This window comes from Mastigoproctus giganteus, chromosome 2 (assembly GCF_048544385.1).
Source record: "Mastigoproctus giganteus isolate SK-2022 chromosome 2, ASM4854438v1, whole genome shotgun sequence".
Taxonomy (NCBI): domain Eukaryota; kingdom Metazoa; phylum Arthropoda; class Arachnida; order Uropygi; family Thelyphonidae; genus Mastigoproctus; species Mastigoproctus giganteus.
This window is the reverse complement of record NC_143576.1, coordinates 18,246,722-18,267,052: the sequence shown is the minus strand read 5'-3', so window position 1 is coordinate 18,267,052 and position 20,331 is coordinate 18,246,722. Positions and strand designations below refer to the sequence as shown.

Below are 20,331 nucleotides of genomic sequence, written 5' to 3'. Positions count from 1 at the left end.
ATTTTTATTTTTATTTATCTTCCATATTTCCCTTTTTTGTGCATTTCCTACTAGGATTAGAATAGATACCAGTACTCTCAAGAAGCTGTGTTCTTAGAAATGATGTAATTATACTGCATTATTAAATTTTGAATTTTTACAAAACTTAATTTGAGATCTGTGTAGATTTATTCTTATGGAGGTAAGAAAAAAAAATTTTTTCTTACCTCCGCAATGAAAATATGTGTAGGAAATAAATGTGCTGATTCCAAAAATCACCATAAAAAGTCTCTATCATGTCTACATCAAAAGATGTACCAATGTTAAATTTTAAAATATTTTTTTAAAGATGAAATGCACAGGGCATAATAGCATATGGGTTTAAATAACTATATAATATCGGTGTAGATACACCATAGTTTACCAATAAAGCTACGTACATAGGGTAAAGGCATCATTTTTAATTGTATCTCATATTGTGGCTACCTTCACGAGATACCAGCTACTGCACTACTTCGAAAAGTAAAGCTTCTCTAGTAGAGAGGACTACTGTTATTTCTCAGTGAATACTACCACCCAGACAGCATTGTTTCAAAGCTGTTGGCCTATCATCGGTGGGTGGGCAGGTACCCTGATAATATGAGATACAATTAAAAACAATGCCTTTACACTACGTATGTAGTTTAATTTATGGGTAAACTGTAGTGTATCTAAACCAATATTATATAGTTATTTCAACCCATATGCTATTATGCTCTGTGCATTTCATCTTTAAAATACATTATCATTTGTTCACCATTTGGCATCTCTCATATTGTGGAACCACTTCGCAACTGTGATGGCATATTTGCATTATCAGGGTACCTGCCCACTAACCGATGATATGCCAACAGCTTTGAAACAGTGCCGTCTGGGTGATGGTATCCACTGAGAATAAATAACAGTAGTCTTCTCTACTAAAGAAGTGTTGCTTATTCAAAGTAGTGCAATACCTGGTATCTCATTGTGAAAGTAGCCACAATATGAGATATAATTAAAAATGATGTCTTTACACTACATATGTAATTTAATTTCTGGGTAAACTATGGTGTATCTACACCGATGTTATATAATTCAAGTTTGTAATAAAAGTGTAAAAAATATTATACGTTTTCTATAACTCATTTAACTTCAGAATAAATATAATAAATCACAGTGAAATATTTTATATTTCAATAATATATAATCAGCATACCTGTAATTGTCCTTAAAAATGTTTGCTACTAAGGGATTTTTTCTTGTATTCTGCTCACTCTCCCTCACAAAGAACCAGCAGTAATTCCCCATCATTACAGGATCCCAGTGACCTTAGTACCACTTTTCCATCATGGAAATATCTTGATGAAACTGCTCCCCTTGTTCATCCCTCACATCTCCCAGATTTTCAGGGGAAAATTTGAGATGGGAATGAAGAAAATGAATTTTCAACAATATTTGATAGCCCATGTTTTTGTATTACTTGAGTATATTAGACACCGACATTTCATAGCTTTCTTCTTTTCTTGCTTTTTTGCATCACATGTCTCTACTTCTACTAACAGTTCAGCTTGTTCTTTTGGCAAATTTAAGTCTCGAACCAAATCATTCACTATCTGAACTTACTGGCTGATATTCAACATCTTGTGAAGTGGCAGGAGGGCCCTTGAGAGTGGGAGAGGGGCCGCACCTTCCTACTCTCGAGGGGCGGTTTATGTTTGGAGGATAGATCTACAATCCTGAGAACATGTCACAATCAGTTAATACTTGGAAACCTTGGCACGGCCTACAAAAATCCTCACCACACTTAGTGTGGTGAGGATTTCTGTAGGAAATCGTTCCATTTCTCTTCAAATGGAAATTGTTACATCAGAATTTGAACCTAAGAACCATAGGTCTGATTATGTTTATCGCAAGAAAACCAAGGCCAGAACTGATTGCTAAAATTAAGAGAATTGCTCATATCTGTTAAAATAAATCAGTATGTCATACATTAGTGGCTAGATTGTGCAAAATTGGCATATTTTGGTAAAACATAACTCCCTCTATATTTAATAACTGTAATGTGATGTGAAACTATCATGGTGATTTTCAAAATCTACACATAAAAATTTGTTAAAAACAGCATTTAAGTTCTTGGAGGTAAAAATCGTGTTGGCTAGTGTTATTATCGTTTTACCATAACAGTAGTCTTATGGAGGTAAGGAAAAAAAAATTTTTTTTTTTCTTACATAATACTAGCTTAGTACTCAATGTTATCCCCCAGGACCTATTGAATGGGTGCACCGTCCGGTAAATTTAACCGATCACCTGGCTAAAATCAGCAATTCTCACGGTACCATATGGTACTGCTCATTGATCTTGATTAATATTAATTCGAACATACTATGCAATGCGACAGGAGCATATAATGTTAAATTATGCAATTAATTATTATTTAATAATGACACCTGGCTGGCAAAATTTTATGGGGAGAACACTAGTACTATTCTGATTTATGAATGCAAATATAGACTCAAAACTGTAATTTTCATATTTACATTAAAACATGTGCTTCAATTGTTTAATTGTGCAACGGTATTAGGGATTGCTAATAGACATTCTTATAACTAAATTAAAAAGCTTTATCAATGTTATAATATACACATATATAAAGATTACAAATTCAAATACAAATGTTAGTCTTATTAGACAATATAATATAATAAGCTCAATTATAACCTCATATAAGCTTATTATAACCTCAATCTTTATTATGTGGGTAGAGAGATTTCAAAGAGAAAAAGCACACTTGAAAGAGCAGATTCTCTGCCCCTTCAAGTCCACTTCCTTTCTGATTAAGGCTCTTTATCTTGATTTAAAGCCACCTCAATCAGACCTTGCCTCTGTGTAGATTATATTATTATTTTTTATTTTATTTCTTTTTCATTTAATTTGATTTTAAAAAATTCCAGTATTCATTTTTTGTTTATGATTTTTATTTAAAATGCCATTTTGACGAAAGTAAAGAAAGCCAAAATGAGAACCATGCAAACTACAGGAAACTTACTGGACAAACTGGTTTGCCTCTACCGCAGTTTCTCCCTGCATTCTCGGTAAACAGAGGATGCATGTTATTGGTAGCGGCAGTAGAAATTGAGAACGATATACAGGAATACCTCGCATAGCGCGGTTAATTTGTGCCAAAAAATACTGCGCTATGCGAAACCGCACTGATTGAGGTATTATTAGTATGTATTTTAATGTAATGCGACAATTTGATTATATGGGTCGAGTTGCAGAAATATATAGGTGTTTGTTTACTATAAATTGATGTACACGAAATTCTTGCAAAAAAAGAAACTACAATGATAAAAATGAAAAATACTAGTAAGTACAGTACAAATGATTTTTATTGCAGTATGTACATATCAAAAGAATATATGTGAAGTATGTATGTATTTTTATTTTGAAAAATAACTGATCAGCTTAGTTTGCACAGATTTTTTTATTCTTTTTTATCTGCATACATCTCTTTATAACATTGAATGTCATTTTGCAACGCTTGCCTTACTTTCATACCTTGTTCGACGTTTGGATCTAGAAGAACACTCGGTACCATTACATTTCTTCTTTCCACTCATATTTGCATATAAAGATGTAACGTTTTTAAAAAATAATCTTTAACAAAAATACACAGCAAAAAATATTTGTACAGCTTACGCACAATCAACGACCTCACCGCTTGGAATCGAGTGTTTACTAATCTATCAAAGCTAGCAGAGTCCGTATATAATGGGAGTTGTGACAACAGTCAGTGTGGCCTTGAATCCATAACACATTGGCCTACGTGCTGGCATTATAATACATACATACATATCAAATATATTGGTGCATAATGCAGTTAATTTTTTTTAAATTGTAAACTGTGCTATAGCAAAACCCGTGCTGTTCGAAACCACACTATGCAAGGTATTCCTGTACTGAAGTGCGTGAACACAACAGATGGTAACATCATAGTGTTAAGTGATTGATTGACGTTATGATGTGCATATATATATAAAGAATCTTTCTTTCTTTTCCTATTATATCCTAACCTAACATTTAAGGTCAGGTTAGGAAATATAATGAAAAATAAAGAACATTTGAAAAGTAAAGAACATTTATTTTTCATTATATTATTTCATTATTTTTTTAAGGGTAGGAAACCTAACCTTGAGAGTGGGAGAAAAAATGTACAAAGAAATCAGTAATATGGTTTTTAAATAGCAAAAACATTCATGAACAACATTCATTGAAATGAAAAACATTCATTAAAAATGTACAAAGAAATCAGTAATATGGTTTTTAAATAGCAAAAACATTCATGAACTCCAATAATCTGCTTTTAATAATGAGAAAAAACTAATCATTACATAATCTGTCATGCCTAAGTGATAATCAATATATCGTTTTCGACTTCTACTGCCAATACCGATAACACACACTGTCTGTTTACCGAGAATGCAGGGAGAAACTGCAGTAGTGGCAAACAAGTTTTTCTGGTAAGTTTCCTGTAGTTTGTCTGATTATTGTGTTGACTTTCTTTAGCTTACCCATTATTTTTTATTTTTGCTTTTAATTCTCTCTCTCTCTCTCTCTCTGTATATACACATGCGCTATTTTCTTACCAGCTAGAATCTATAATCTCAACTCACAAGTAGCACTAAGACTGAAATAAAAAACCAAGGTTTTAGAGAAGTACCACTAACAGTGGTACTTCTCTAAACCTTAGAATTTGTTTGTTTTATAGTGCATCAGAATCTTAGGTCATGTTATGCCAGTGTATTATATTTATATTAGTGTGTGAGTGTGAATGCTAATTTGCATGTTGTTTAGACAGATACAACTAACTCACAGAGGAAAAATGCTATTCCCTACAAGAGGAGCACTAATCAAGAAAAATATGTTTTTGTTTTATTTATGACCAATAAACATAACACAAAATGAAACCTAAAATCAGCCTACCAAGTTTTAGACGTTCTTTGGGGAACTCCCATCGATGATCATATGGCAAAAGTTCTGCTTGGTCATCCAGTGGCATATCAGGATTAAGCATTTCTATCTGACCTTGGTCAAACAACATATGGTTAAAAAATTCCAGTTCCTGTTTGGCTTTCTAGAGTCACAAATAAATAATTTATTGGAGTAATAAGCTTAAAATGGAGCTTATAGTGAAAATGGACAAAATACATTTTCCCTCTCTAATATATTATTTTTTATAATAAAACTGCTAGTATTATTTTTAATAAAAATACAGGGATAAATAAAAAAATAACATAAAACTTATTTTTTGAGCTATTCCTGTATTTCTCAATTTAGTGAGCCAATCTGGTTGTGTACTTTATGATTCCAGTTAAGTTTTATATTTGGTTTGAATTCCTTAATACTCCTGATGTTTACATATAGAAGTTGTGCATACAATTATTAAACTTTCTTATGTTTAATCAACATTTTTCCATGAACAGTTAGTAATTACGACTAAAAGCAGTTCTTTCTTTACTTTTTTCTTCCAGTAATGTACAGTTTTCACTTATTATGCTCCACATATGCATAATAATGCATGCCATTGCTATTGCTATGTTAATCAGAAGTAAGGAATATTCTAAAATTACTAAATATAATGCTAGTTTAGTAAAAATAGACAAAAACATTGACAAATGCAAAGTACTGCATATGGGTAGCATAACCCAAGAGAAATGTACCAACTGTGTGGTACTACACTCAGGGAAGTGGAAAGTGAAAAAGACCTGGGGATAATTGTGCAGTCAAATATGAATTTTGATGAGTAGTGCAGACGGGCTACTAGGGCAGGTCCTGGAGTCTTGTCAATGATATATAGGAATTTTGCTAGCAGGGACAGAGAGGTGATTATCCCATTCTACAGGGCAACGGTCAGGCCACACCTAGAGTACTGTGTACAGGTCTGGAGTCCTCATTTTAGGAAGGATGTAGAGTTGTTAGAACGAGTACAAAGAAGGGCAACAAGATTGGTGAGGGGAACAAAGGGGTGCTCTTACCAAGAGAAGCTTAAGTTCTGCAAACTGCAGCACTTGGAGAGTAGGCACCTGTGAGGTGATCTGATCGAGGTGTATAAGGCCTTGAATGGGATGAGCAAGATGAATGCTGATGGGATTCTTCCTCTTCCTCAGATTAAGAACTTGAGGGGACATAGATTCAAATTGAGGAAAGACAGTTGTAGAATAGATGTGAGGAAATTTGCCTTTAGCCAGCGAGTAGTTGATTGGTGGAACAGACTTCCATCTTTTGGTTTGTTTTTTTTTTGCTGCATAAGCTTGCTTTCTTGCATCATATACCTCTACTTGGTTATTTTTTTATTTTTTAGGAGCATTAGCAACGAAGGCCATATTGTTCCAAGGATATGCGGTGGTCATTCCCTGACCTTTCCGCATCTTCCGTATTTGATGGTCACGGGCTTGAACCCCAGTCTAATCAAGAAGCATGTGCTACGCACTGCTGCTCCTGCCCACCCAGCTACGAAGGTGCCTATACCTCTGCTAATGCTACATTGTTAACCCTATATTGGTTACTTCATACCTTGGTTACCCCAATATTACACTGAACAACAAATTTTGGGTCATATCTTGTTACAGGCATGAAAGTAAGTTTACTTTATACCTTTTGGGGGTACCAAACAGAAATAGTGTTTAAAATGGCAGATTGGCTCTTGTTTTCGAAAAAAAAAGTAGTTTTTTTTTTTGTTTTTTTTTTTAATATTTATACAAGGTATTTTTTATTTATATGGCAGTAAGATGTAGCTATAAACATACCTAATCAAACACGGGACCTTTTCGTCTTTCGCTTGTATTCAGCTTCAGGAGCATCCCTTTTCACCATCCAACAATAATCGGCTGACATGGCAGCACTCCATTGCTTTTCTATCTTTGTTCCACTGCTGCAGTATCTTGATGTAAGCACTCACCATGTTCGTTGCTGATTGCACCACAATTTGGAGGGATGAAATTCAGGTGTGAGTGCAAGAAATGCATCTTCAATGACATGTTGCACTCCGGTTTTTCATAAGAAGTAATGAGATCTTCCACAGGTTGCCTGTAATTGCTGGCTTTTAACATTTCTTAGAAAAACAGTCGAAACATTTGGAAAGGCTTTCCTGCTGATTTCTCGCTATCATTAAGGGCACATTCGAACTGTTCATCTTTGAAAAGTTGCCTTATTTGTGGACCAATGAAAACACCTGCCTTAATCTTCTCTCTACTAAGCCTTGGGAATTTCTCTTGAAAGTATGTGAATGCAGGAACATTCACTTCCAAAGCCTTTACAAAATTTGTCATTAGCCCCAGTTTGATGTCGAGTGGTGGAAGCAAAACTTTATTTGGATCTACCAGAGGTTCAAATGCTATGTTCTTCATTCCAGGTGTTAATGATTTTTGTTAAGGCCAACTCCTCTTCTCATAGAGCATATTCTTGACATGACTATCCCACTTGCAGAGAAAGCAACAATACTTAGTGTAACCCTTTTGTAGTCCTAATAAAATGGTGATTACCTTTAAATTGCCACATATCTGACACTCATACTTCTGATAGAGTACACCTAAGAGGATGTTGCCATGTTTGTGTTATGTTTCTTTTTTGTGGATGGCATATGCAAGAGGTATTAAAGGTAGCATATTTCCTTAATGCTAACCTTAGAAGCATCTATAAATAGTCACTATTCTTTGGGAATGTGCCTCATGTTCATTGCTGCCATTAGACCATCAACATCCTTACAAACAGTAAGTTCACCTTCCTTTTGATAGAATTTATCATAGTCTTCATAGGCACACTATAGCCCCAGCAGCTTATGCAGCACCCTTAAATCTCCATAACACACACACACACACACACACACACACACACACACACACACACACACACACACACACACACACACACACACACACATCTTTATTTTGAGTATGAAATGTTGTCACTTTAACAGAATGATCTAGAACAGGGCGTGGCCAACGTAATTTGGGATACAATCTACTTTTTTTCTAAAAATGTGCCGTGATCTACTATCTCAAGAATTTCATTGCACATGGTTAAAAAAGTTAATCAACACATATTGAAAAATGTTTTTTATAAATTTTAAAATTAAATGCAATTCAGAATTCTTATTTTAAATTCATAGTATTTAAATATTTAATTTATGTGAAGTTTGTGTCTTCATGTCAACTGCCAAGCTTTCAAAATCGGGGATATACAGCAATACCCCACATTGCACTGATTATGTGAAACCATGCTGATTGAGGTATAATTATAATGGGTTTTAATTGAATGCATACCAGAGAAACAGTCTATAAACAAATTATAATAAATTTATAAACAATTTGAGCTTGATAGCCAATTAAAAGGATTTGAAATAAAAAATATTGCAAAAATTTTATTAATGAAACAGTAACTATATATATCTTAGTGCACTTGCATCATTTATATACAGCCAATTATAGATTAGCAAATTTGCAATAGTGGCATCGTTTAAGTTACTTTTTTTTTTTTTTTTTTTTTATTTGGTAGTTGTTGGCACATCGGCTTCTGTGGCCATATTGCACCTCCCAAGGTTTTTGCAGTACTTTGATCCAAGCCCGAGGCGGGAATCGAACCCACGACCTTTGGGTTGCCGGGCAGGTACTTTACCCACTCGGCTAGCCCGGTCGGCCGTTTAAGTTACATCTCATATTGTGAATACCTTCACAACGAGTTGCCATTACGTTGCACTATTTCGAATAAGTAATGCTTCACCCGAAGGAGAAGACTGTTATTACTTATTCTCAGTGGATACCACCACCCAGACGGCACCTTTCAGGGCTATTCGGCCCTTCTACGGTGGGTGGGTAGGTACCCAAGTGATGTAATGATGACAAAACAGTTGTGAAGTATATCTCCACAATATGAGAGATGCCTGATGGTGTATGATATAAGTTAGGCCTCTAATGCATTAAGAGTATTAGAGATTAAGGGCATATTTCTCACTATTAAATTCAAAAAACAGGATATTTTTGCAAATGATCTTGCATATTTGCAAAATGATCAAATTTTTTTTCTTTGAGATCCTTAGCCATTGCCCAAAATTGATATTTATATGCAGAAGTAGTATAGTATAGTTTTTTTACATGCAGAACTAGTAGTATTTAATACTACTCGTCATGTCACCAACATTTTTATTTTTTCCTCGTAATTCCAAATTCAGATTATTTTATTTACGGGCAAAATCTGCCAAAAAGTCAGAACCCACAATTACTCCATATCTTGTAGCTGCTGATAATCATCTCCCCTTTGATCAACAAATTTTTTAAATTCATTCAGCAAATTTCAAAATCTCTGTAGACTTACTCTGACTCAGCCACTTCACATCTATGTGTAATATCAGATCTGGTTCATTTTCATCGAGTTGCATTTTGAAAAGTCTCCTTCAAAGAGATTGCCCTCTGATGGAATTCACGATTTTAAAAGCTATGTCCATAACACTTTTAGTATTTAATCTTTTGCTGGCTAACACTTGTTGGTGGATGATACAATGGTAACTCAAAAAATCTGGGAATTCATGATCCTTTTGGCACAGTGCAATGGATCCATTAAGTTTCCCAGTCATTGCTTTGGCTCCATCTGTTTAAATGGTGGTAATTTAATATTTTCAATAGAATTGCATTTTTTTGCAATAGAATTTCAATAGAATTGTAGACCTTGAAGAGTACTTTTAATTTCATTTTTGTTCTTAAAATTTTCAAAAAGAGAATCTGTTGTTTCTAAAAATGTGTCTTTGATGAATTGACCATCAGAAAATGGTTTGCATTTTTTTGCAAGAAGGTGACTCACTTTAAATGATGCTACAGTTACTGCTTTAGATTGTAAATTAGGTGTCGTGAAGAAATTTTGTTGTGTGAATAATCTGAATTTAAGTTCATTTAAATTATTTTTTCTAAGGTCATTAATAGGCGGAAAATCTGACTGGTATTCACCATGGAGTGCGGTGAAGAGCCTTTCTAAATTTCCTTTTTTGGGTATAGCCACAGAATCATTGCAAATCAAACAACATTTTTCTTTTATCATTACAAAAAAGTATTCTAGTTCCTACTCTTGATGAAAATGATATCTTTTACTCTTTTTTGTAGTATTCATTTTAAATCAAACCAAACCAAATTAACGTGTAAGTACTGTCCAGTTATTAATATTAAGTAAGCTAAATAAGAATTCGACACATACACTATGCTCTCTACAATGTAACTGCATGAATTTTCACTAGACAAGCCTAGCGGCTGCACAGCGACAAGAGTAGTTAGTCATTGATTCAATGGATTTTAATAATTGTATGCAGTGGGGTGCTTAATAATAACAACATTTACATTTTGACTAATGTATTTATTATTATTATTACTATTAGCCATATGGTTCAAGGCTTCTGCTGCACCGGCCAAAAAAGAAAAAATGGCGAAGGTAAAGAAAGCCCACATGAAAAGCACGTAAAAGTTTGATAAATTTACAGGTAAAAATACTTTGCTGTAATGGCATTTATATTGTTGGGCGCCTCCATAGCCAGGTGGGCAGGAGCAGCAGTGCATAGCACACGCTTCTTGATTAGACCGGGGTTCGAGCCCATGCCCACTAAATACGGAGGATGTGGAAAGGTCAGGGAATGACCACCACATATCCCACAGCAATATGGCCTTAGTTGCTAATGCTCCTAAAAAAAACAAAATAACATAACATTTATATTGTTGCTCGCTCAGTAGACATACAGTGGGTGTTATCGGTCAGGAGCAGAAATTGAATCCCATGGGAGATTGAAACCCTCCTGAAGTGGAGGGGGTAACCTGACCTTTTTTCTTTAGAATCACCGGTGGACTAGTAGATAAATTGTTTATTAAGAAAAAGGCAAAGGTAAAGGAAGCTCACACGAGAAGCATGGCAAACTTCGAAAAAGTTTACCTGTAAAACTATGTTCGTGATTCAATTAGTGATTCTAAAAAAAAAAGGTCAGGTTATCCCCCTCCATTTTGAGAGGGTTTCAAGCTCCCGTGGGATTCAACTTCTACTCCAGACCGATAACACCCACCGTCTGTTTGCCGAGCGAGCAACAATACAAATGCCGTTATGGCAAAGTACTTTTACCAGTAAATTTCAATGAACTTCTGCATGCTTCTCGTGTGGGCTTTCTTTACCTTAGCCGAAAAAATTTCTGAATTACCCTGAAAGAGAAGAATGATGATATCCAGCTCAGGACCCTGGGTATGCCAGGCTCATACTCACCAGATGTGAGTCCCTGGAGATCTTTTTTATATATATTTAAAATTTGTCGTGATCGACCGAAATTTAAGCTGCGATTTACTTGTTGGCCGCCTCTGATCTAGAAGATTCCACTGTTGTAGCCACAAGGCTACAAAATGAACTTTATGAGGTCATAAAATTCGCTTTCTGTGATCTTATGTGGTTCAGAAGGATAAAGATTTGGACAAAATGGTGGATCCATTGATGTAGATGGCTGCTGTACTTCGTGTACACCAAGTTGATGTTCAGTGTCTTCATCTTCATCAGGGTGTACAGAAAAACAGTCGGGTGGTTCAGGAGTAGGTAGTACTTCACCATGAGGCATGGGACGAAATTCAGATAGTATATTTGGGTACATCTCTGTCTACATTTTCTTTATTGTCATCCCTTTTCTAATAGGAGGAACCATACAGAAGTAGCAGACTGATATGATTTGTTGGCTCCCTCCATATAAAATGCATAAAACATCCCTTTCAATTAATCTACACACTGAGTTTTGATGAACAGGTAGTGCAGCATATGTGTGGAGCCCAGTTCTTGTCCTGGTTGCCTACTATACACCCAAAGTACAAGAAGTAGGCTTTTCATGGCTCAAGTTAATGGATGCTTTCTTGAAGCTAACATGACTTCTCCACATATGTAACAGAAGTCATCCAGACTATCCACACAATTAATCTTACACAACACAAATACTGTGCAAAAAGTAGGAATCTCACAGAGGACAACTGTTAACTGAGAACAAATCACCCAATATCTAGCTATATTCGAGGATTACTACAATAGAGTTGAAGATGCATTTGAGGTGGCAACAACATATCACGCGATTCAGAGTGAGGCGACAGTTTCCAATCACATGATAAGAGCATAGTAGGCGCCTCCGTAGCCAGGTGAGAGGGAGCAGCAGTGCATAGCACACGCTTCTTGATTAGACCGGGGTTCGAGCCCGTCACCACCAAATATGGAGGATGCAGAAAGGTCAGGGAATGACCACTGCATATCCCGGAGCAATATGGCCTTAGTTGCTAATGCTCCTAAAAACCAAATAACTAACAACGAACAAACAAACAATAAGAGTACAGTGGAACTGAAACTGTGGTGTTGCCATGTGTTTTGCCGAGAGCCGTAGTTGATAATGTAGAGTAACGTGCTAATATAAGACCCTAACTGTAATTCGAAAACAAGAGCCAATTGATAAATTTTTAATGTAATTTTTGTGTTCAGCAGCATAAAATTAGTCAAGATTGGGTATTTTAGTTTTTGTAACATTTTACGTTGTTCACCACTTTTATTTAAAATTTAATTATTTAATTTAAATTATTTAATTTTTGTTCAGTTGACCACTGTTATTTAATTAATCCTTTGGAGATTATAACTTTTTTTTTAACACCATTTTCACTCACTTATATTTAATTTGCAATTCACTACTTTATTGGCATTCGTGTTTCCCTCACTAAACTCTGATTCGTTGTGTTTGCATTCCTAGAAAATATATATTGTTAATGTCAAGTGGTTCTTGAAAACAGAAGGTCAAAATTTTGAAAAACAGAGAGTACAGTGAGAAGAGTGAATAGATGTGGACATAAAGCTATAACAGTGCAATTAGCTGTACAAGAAAAATACTTTCAAGAAAAAAGTATTTTCTTGAAAGCTTTTAAAATTAATGTTTTCACTCTTTAATTTTATAAAGTTTAATCTTGTAAAAGATATTAGCAAAGTTAATAATATTTAAAGGAAGAGTTAAATATGATTTTTTATTTGGAAGAACCAAGCTGCAGAAACTTGAACCTTAAATTTAATAAATACTAAGGGGCTCTGCTCCCTGCTAGCTTTTCTTGCCAACCCCTGTGCACACTTTTATAAGCAATATGTAGAGGTATGATGGAGTATATCAAATGTTTTCTACGTAAAAGACACTTGTTGAAATGCACTGATCGATGTCTAATCTAATATATAAAAGAAAATAGAAAGTATAAGAAAAAAACTATAAAAATACAGTTTTTATAGAGTTTAAGATGAAGTTAAAATATATATAATAAAAGCATTAAAATATAAATAATAAAAGCGTTAAAATACATATATAGTAGCTTTCGAAGCGGAGTGCCCCTTCACTAGCTAATGTTTGAATGGTGTACTTCAGTATATATTGATGGTTACAATAGCACAAGTCAGCTGGGCATGATCATGTATCACGAGTCTAGTGTCGGTAAAGCAGAAATACATACACGTGATGATCGCCAGGCTCATCGCACTGCAATACAGTACATTCTATAATAGGGTGTAAGTGTACTCCCCTCATCTGATTCATAGTACTATTATTGGTGGTTATGTGTAGTGCTTCAAACCATGAGTGCTGGTGGTAATCACGTGAACAGTCGATGATTTCAATATCCTGTTGGGGATCAAGATTGTGCTGCTCAACCCAATAATGTTCGGTGCCTGTGGAGCGTTCAAAATTAGTGGTTCACAGAGCCACCTCATGCTCAAAAACCCGATCTTTTAATCTTCTACCAGACTCACCTACATAACACCCCCCCCCCACAATCCGGACACGTAATACGGTATATGGAACCACTCCGTAGGAAAGGAGGAACTGGTGTTTTCACCTTAGAAATAATAGATAATTTCCCCCCCCGGAAATTGCACACATTGTATATGATGGTGGCGCAAAATCCTAACAAGACGTTCCGATACGCCCAGTTAACATGGGATGTAGGCGGTAGAGATAAATTGATTGACGCGAGGCGGGTTTGATTTCATAACAAATTCGTGAGCCTTTTGATTTCATAACAAATTCGTGAGCCTTTTGATTTCATAACAAATTCGTGAGCCTGAAGCTCCCATCTATCTAGAACATGAGGTGGATAGCCGCAATTTGAAAGCTCCACCCTAATTTTAGAAATTTCCAACTGCCTGACACCAGTCGAACTAGAGTGCGTCCAAGCACAGGAGAATAAGGTGTGAGCATAGCTACGTAAATGACCAGGGGTGTGCACAGAGCCATAATTGGTAAATTGACTTCCTAAAAACGGAAGTTACTAAACGCGAATCCATGCGCTGGACTAATACATCCAAAAAAGGAAGGATATTATCAACCTCTAGTTCAATCGTACACTGAATGACGGGCGACAGGGAATTCAGGTATTGCAGCAGCCCAAATTCTGATCCCCGGTGTACATTTGCAAAAATATCGTCAACATAATGACACCAGAGAATGATAGAAATAGGTAAGTTCAAGAAAATCTGACTCTCAGGTTCCTCCATGGCAATATTGGTCAGAGCCCCCTAGACCAGAGCTGCAAAAAGTAGGCTCCACCATAGGAATTTCTTTCCCTATGTTCTTTTATTCCTGCCATCTGGGGTGGTTGAGTCTCCTTCCCCAACTCTGTCCTTCCCCTTTTGCCTGGTAGCTCGCCCCACCACCCAATTTAAACTCCCACCCTCTGGACCAGGATGGGCCCATTGTCCTGTACCAGGGCAATCCCCATTTAAATCGGGTGAGTGCCTCAACATGGGGTGCCTCCGTAGCCAGGTGGGCAGGAGCAGCGGTGCATAGCACACGCTTCTTGATTAGACCGGGTTTCGAACCCATGCCCATCAAATACGGAGGATGCGGAAAGGTCAGGGAATGACCATTGCATATCCCTGGAGCAATATGGCCTTAGTTGATAATGCTCCTAAATAATAAACAAGCCTCAACACTGCCCCTCTGTTCTCTACCCCTTTTATCCCACCCTCTACCCCTTTTATCCCACCCTCTCCCCATTATCTCCTTTCCAATAAAAATTTTTTTCATTTTTTTTTGGGGGGGCTCTCCTTGAATGGCTAGGCTGCCCCAAGGTTTACCCCGTCAGAGCTTTCTTCTCTTCTAATCTGTCTTGGTCCACCTCCCTGTGGCAGTGATGGAAACTGGGGTTGTTAGTGGCACTCCACAGCCCCCCCACCAAGCTAAGTGACCAGAGGAACAACACAATCAACCCACACTAATACTTCACAAAACACAAATCCTGGCCTTATGCAGAGTAATGCATTCTACACAGAGTAAAAATGCGGAGTTGGGGCATACCCCCGGTGCCGAGAGACAAAAAAAACACTATCAGTGTGATCGATATCTAAACAGGAAATGACCTATGTAATTATTTACCTGTGCATTTGTAGTGCCCAGCATTTTCAAGGTCGAATAAATATCACTATGTAATTATTTACCTGCGTTCACATAGCTCACTTAGAAAAGGCCTTTTGTTTAGGGCTCCCACAATGTATGAGGAATATTGTTGCATCAGAAAGAGCAGGGCTAAAATATTTAACTAAAGTATTTACAAACTCTACAAATATTTAAAATATTTACAAATGACTAAAGTAATATTTACAAATGTTAGACAGGGAAGCACGTGTACAAGGTTGGTGAACGTTATGGAAGCAGTTGTCAATAATTAATTGCATTTGTAGTGATGTAATTGCTTCGCTCTCTTCTCCCATTGGCTCGAATAAATATCACTAAGAGGAAAACTTTTTTAATGTATAGAGGGATAATTGCAAACAGAATAGTCATAAAAGATTCATGCAAAGTTTGGTATTTTTAAATAAAATATATGAATACATCTTCAAGAAAATAAAAACAATCTACATGCAAAACTTTGAATGTGTCAAACTACCTACTGCCAACAGAAATGTAAAGGATTACACAAGTTGGATATTCGTGGTGAGCAAAGGTAAGAGCACTTACCTTTTGTTTCTTGGTAAGAACACTTGTTTGTTCCCCCTCCCCAATCTTGTTTCCCTTCCTTGTACTCATTCTAGCAACTCTACATCCTTTCTAAAACGAGGTCTCTAGACCTGTAAATAGTACTCTAGGTGTCGCCTGACCATTGCCTTGTACAACGGGATAATCACCTCCCTGCTACGAAAATTCCTATATATCATTTGCAATGTGCTGTACAGACTCAACAGTGGGTTACTGTGCAACGTTCGATCATCAACAGTCAATGGTTCGACTGTTGATGATCCTGCTCAGATAGCAAACAAACTGAATGAGTATTTTGCATTTACATTCACACGTGAGGAATTATTAAGGTTTGAAAACGGCAGAAGGTTATCAAATTGTAGGGGTGCTTAATGATTTTGTAATAACTGAAAGCAAAGTGGAGGAGAAATTGTTGAAGATAAAGACAAGAAAGGCACCTGGGGTGGATGGGATCTATCCAGTTATATTAAAGGAGGCGGCAAAGCAACTAAGCAAATCCTTAGTCATAATTATGAGAGCATTCTTGGACTCAGGGGAGGTTCCCACCGACTGGAGATGTGCAAATGTATCCCCAATTCACAAAGGGGGATCGAAGGGTGACACGAGTAATTACAGACCAGTTAGTTTAACTTCTGTTCCGGGTAAAATAATGGAGTTTCTGGTTAAAGATGCATTGCAGGATCATCTAGACAAGACTGCAGCAATAATTCAGACACAGCATGGGTTTGTTAAGGGAAAGTCTTGTCTGACAAATTTGATAGGATATTATGATGTGGTTACAAAGGAACTGGATGCAAAAAATAATTTTGATATCATATATTTGGATTTCAGGAAAGCTTTTGACACTGTTGCGCATGGAAGACTATTGTACAAATTGGAGCAGAATGGTATTAAGGGTAAGTTGCTACAATGGATAAAAGGATGGTTAAGTGCGAGAAGATAGAGGGTGGTAATCAATGGGTGCTGCTCTTCTTGGACTAATGTTATTAGTGGAGTCCCACAGGGTTCGGTGTTGGGTCCACTGTTGTTTTGTATATTTATCAATGATATTGATGAAGGTATATCAGGCTTAGTGTCGAAGTTTGCAGATGATACAAAGGTTGGCAGGGTTGTTAATGACAGTAATGGCAGTGTGCTACTGCAACAGGATCTAGATAATTTGGGCAGATGGGCTAAGAAGTGGCAACTGAAGTTTAACCTTGACAAATGCAAAGTACTGCATATGGGTAGAAGTAACCCCAGAGAAACGTACCAACTGTGTGTTACTACACTTAAGGTGGTAGAAAATGAAAGAGACCTGGGAGTAATTGTGCAGTCAGATATGAAGTTTTCTGAGCAATGCAAACAGGATGCCAGGGCAGGTAATGGGGTTTTGTCAATGATATACAGTGGTACCTTGGATTACGAGTAACTTGGTATGCGAGTGTTTTGCAAGACGAGCAAAAATTTTTAATAAATTTTAACTTGATAAACGAGCGAGGTCTTGCAATACGAGTACAGTCAGTCCTCGTATAACACGTGTTTACACTACACGAATTCGATGATACACGATTTATAAATACGGGAACGATATCTTATATAACACGAACCGAATTCGCCTATGCACGATTCGCCTTTGTGTTTACAAGAAATGGCAGTCGAACGCAGAATCACCGCAACCTGATAGCAATGAAGAGAAGATTTTGAAAATGTATTTATGGTTTTTTATATCCGTGAAGGGGAAACACATTTCACCATAATAACGCGAAAACCAACAATTCCAGCTAGTATAATCGCAAATACAATTAGATGGAGTTTACTACCAGTTTATAACAGATTCCACTAGCAGGAACGCAACAACTGGAAATTGTTTTTATTGTTTTATGGTAGGAACCCCTAGAAATGTGCTTTAGTAAAATGTGAGGTGTTAATTAATAGTGTATCTCTGCCTTTACGGTGTTTATTCAGTTGCTACACGCGCGCAGCTTTGTTTATGTGTATCAAGCGTGCCTCCTCATTTTGTAATAGTGCGAGCGATGAATCTGATTTCTGAAATCCTCAAAAGGAGGCAAAAGCAGGTGTCATTGGAAAGATTCCTTGTTAAAGTCGCACAAAACAAAAAAGTCAACAGATTGCAGTGATTCCGTTAGAGACAGTGAAAGTCGTCCTACCCAATAATTAATAAATTCGATTGCTTTATGTATATTAAATTTAAATATCAAAAATATAAAAAGGTATGTATTTTGTATTAATCATTTTTACAGTATATGAATATTTTTGAGTTTTGGAACAAATCATCTGGGTTTCCATTATTTCTTATGGGGAAATTTGCTTTGATATACGAGTGCTTTGGATTACGAGCACGTTTCCGGAACGAATTATGCTCGCAAACCAAGGTACCACTGTATAGGAATTTTGCTAGCAGGGAAAAGGAGGTGATTATCCCTCTGTATAAGGCAATGGTCAGGCCACGTCTTGAGTACTGCGTACAGGTCTGGAGGCCTCATTTTAGGAAGGATGTAGATTTACTTGAGCGTGTACAGAGAAGGGCAACAAGATTGGTGAGGGGAATGAAGGGATCCTCTTATCAAGAGAGTCTTAAGTTCTGCAAATTGCAGTGGCTGGAGACTAGGCACCTGCACGGTGATCTGATTGAGGTGTATAAGGCCTTGAATGGGTTCAGCACGCTGAATTCTGATGGGATCCTTCCACTTGTTCAGATTACGAACCTAAACAAGGTTTAGACAAGACTTCAGTTATAGCTCGGACACAGCATGGTTTTGTTAAGGGGAAGTCTTGCCTGACCAATTTGATTGGATACTATAATGCAGTCACAAAAGAACTGGATGCAGGGAATAACTTTGATATTATATACTTGTTGCACAAATTGGAGCAGTGTGGCATTGGAGGCAAATTGCTGCTATGGATAAAGGGGTGGTCGAGGGGGAGAAGACAGAGAGTGGTAATCAATGGACACTGCTCATCGTGGACTAATGTTATTAGTGGAGTCCCTCAGGGTTCAGTATTGGGTCCTTTATTGTTTTCTGTATTTATAAATGATATCGATGATGGTATATCAAGGAAAGCTTTATGCCCAAGTTTGCAGATGATACGAAGGTTGGCAGGGTTGTCAAGGACACTACTGACACTATGCTGCTGCAACAGGATCTGGAAAGGTTGAGCAGATGGGCTGAGAGGTGGCAAATGAAGTTTAACATTGACAAATGTAAAGTACTACATATGGGAAACAGCAACCCCAGAGCAACGTATCAACTCTGTGGTACTACACTGACAGTGGTAGAGAATGAAAGGGACCTGGGGGTGGCTGTGCAGGCAGATATGAAGTTCTCTGAGCAGTGCAGACGGGCTGCAAGAATAGCTCATGGTGTATTGTCAATGATATATAGGAATTTTTCTAGCAGGGATAAGGAGGTGATTATTCCCTTGTATAAGGCAATGGTCAGGCCACACCAGAGTACTGTATACAGGCCTGGAGGCCTTATTTCAAGAAGGATGTAGAGCTGCTGGAACGAGTACAGAGAAGGGCAACAATATTAGTGAATGGAACAAAGGGGTGCTCTTACGAAGAAAGGCTTAAGTTTTGTGAATTACAGTGTCTGGAGACTAGGCACCAGCGAGGTGATCTGATAGAGGTGTATAAAGCCATGAATGGTTTGAGCATGCTCAATGCCGATGGGATTCTTCCTCTTGCTCAGAATAATCACCTGAGAGAGCATAAATTCAAATTGAGGAAAGACGGATGTAGGATAGATGTGTGAAAATTTGCCTTTAGCCAGAGGGTGGTTGGTAGGTGGAACAGACTTCCATCCCTTGTCGTGGAAGTTGATAGCCTAAATAAGTTTAAGGCTCAGCTGGACAAGTATTTCGAACGAACAGAGGGGTGAAGTGGAAGTGGTTATTTTTTATTTATTTATTTTACTTTTTTTTTTTTTTTTTTTTTGGCTTATGCTGCATAAGCTTGCTTTCTTGCATCAAATGCCTCTACTAATGCTAATGCTAATGCTAATGGGGCATAAATTCAAATTAAGAAAGGACAGATGTAGAATAGATGTGCAGAAATTTGCCTTTAGCCAGCGTTTGGTTAATTGCTGGAACAAATTTCCATCTGTCGTTGTGGAAGTTGATAGGTTGAATAAATTTAAGGAGGAACCGGACAGGCATTTGGAGGGAATGATGTGATTATTTATTTTTATTTATTTATTTTTTTGGCTGATGCTGCATAAGCTCATACATTTGCTTTCTTGCATCACATGCCACCACCACTACTACTACTATCACAATACAATATGGGG

At 36.9% G+C, this 20,331-nt stretch overlaps 1 protein-coding gene across 1 annotated transcript in view; it reads right to left on the bottom strand.

Moving 5' to 3' along the window:
* Nucleotides 1-20,331, bottom strand: part of LOC150089192 (vascular endothelial growth factor receptor 1-like) — a 418,391-nt gene that overhangs the window by 166,347 nt on the left and 231,713 nt on the right. Inside the window, exon 13 of the mRNA XM_090389759.1 lies at nucleotides 4,981-5,131. Within this exon, the coding sequence (XP_090245885.1) occupies nucleotides 4,981-5,131 (151 nt within the window). The remainder of the gene's footprint in view (nucleotides 1-4,980; nucleotides 5,132-20,331) is intronic.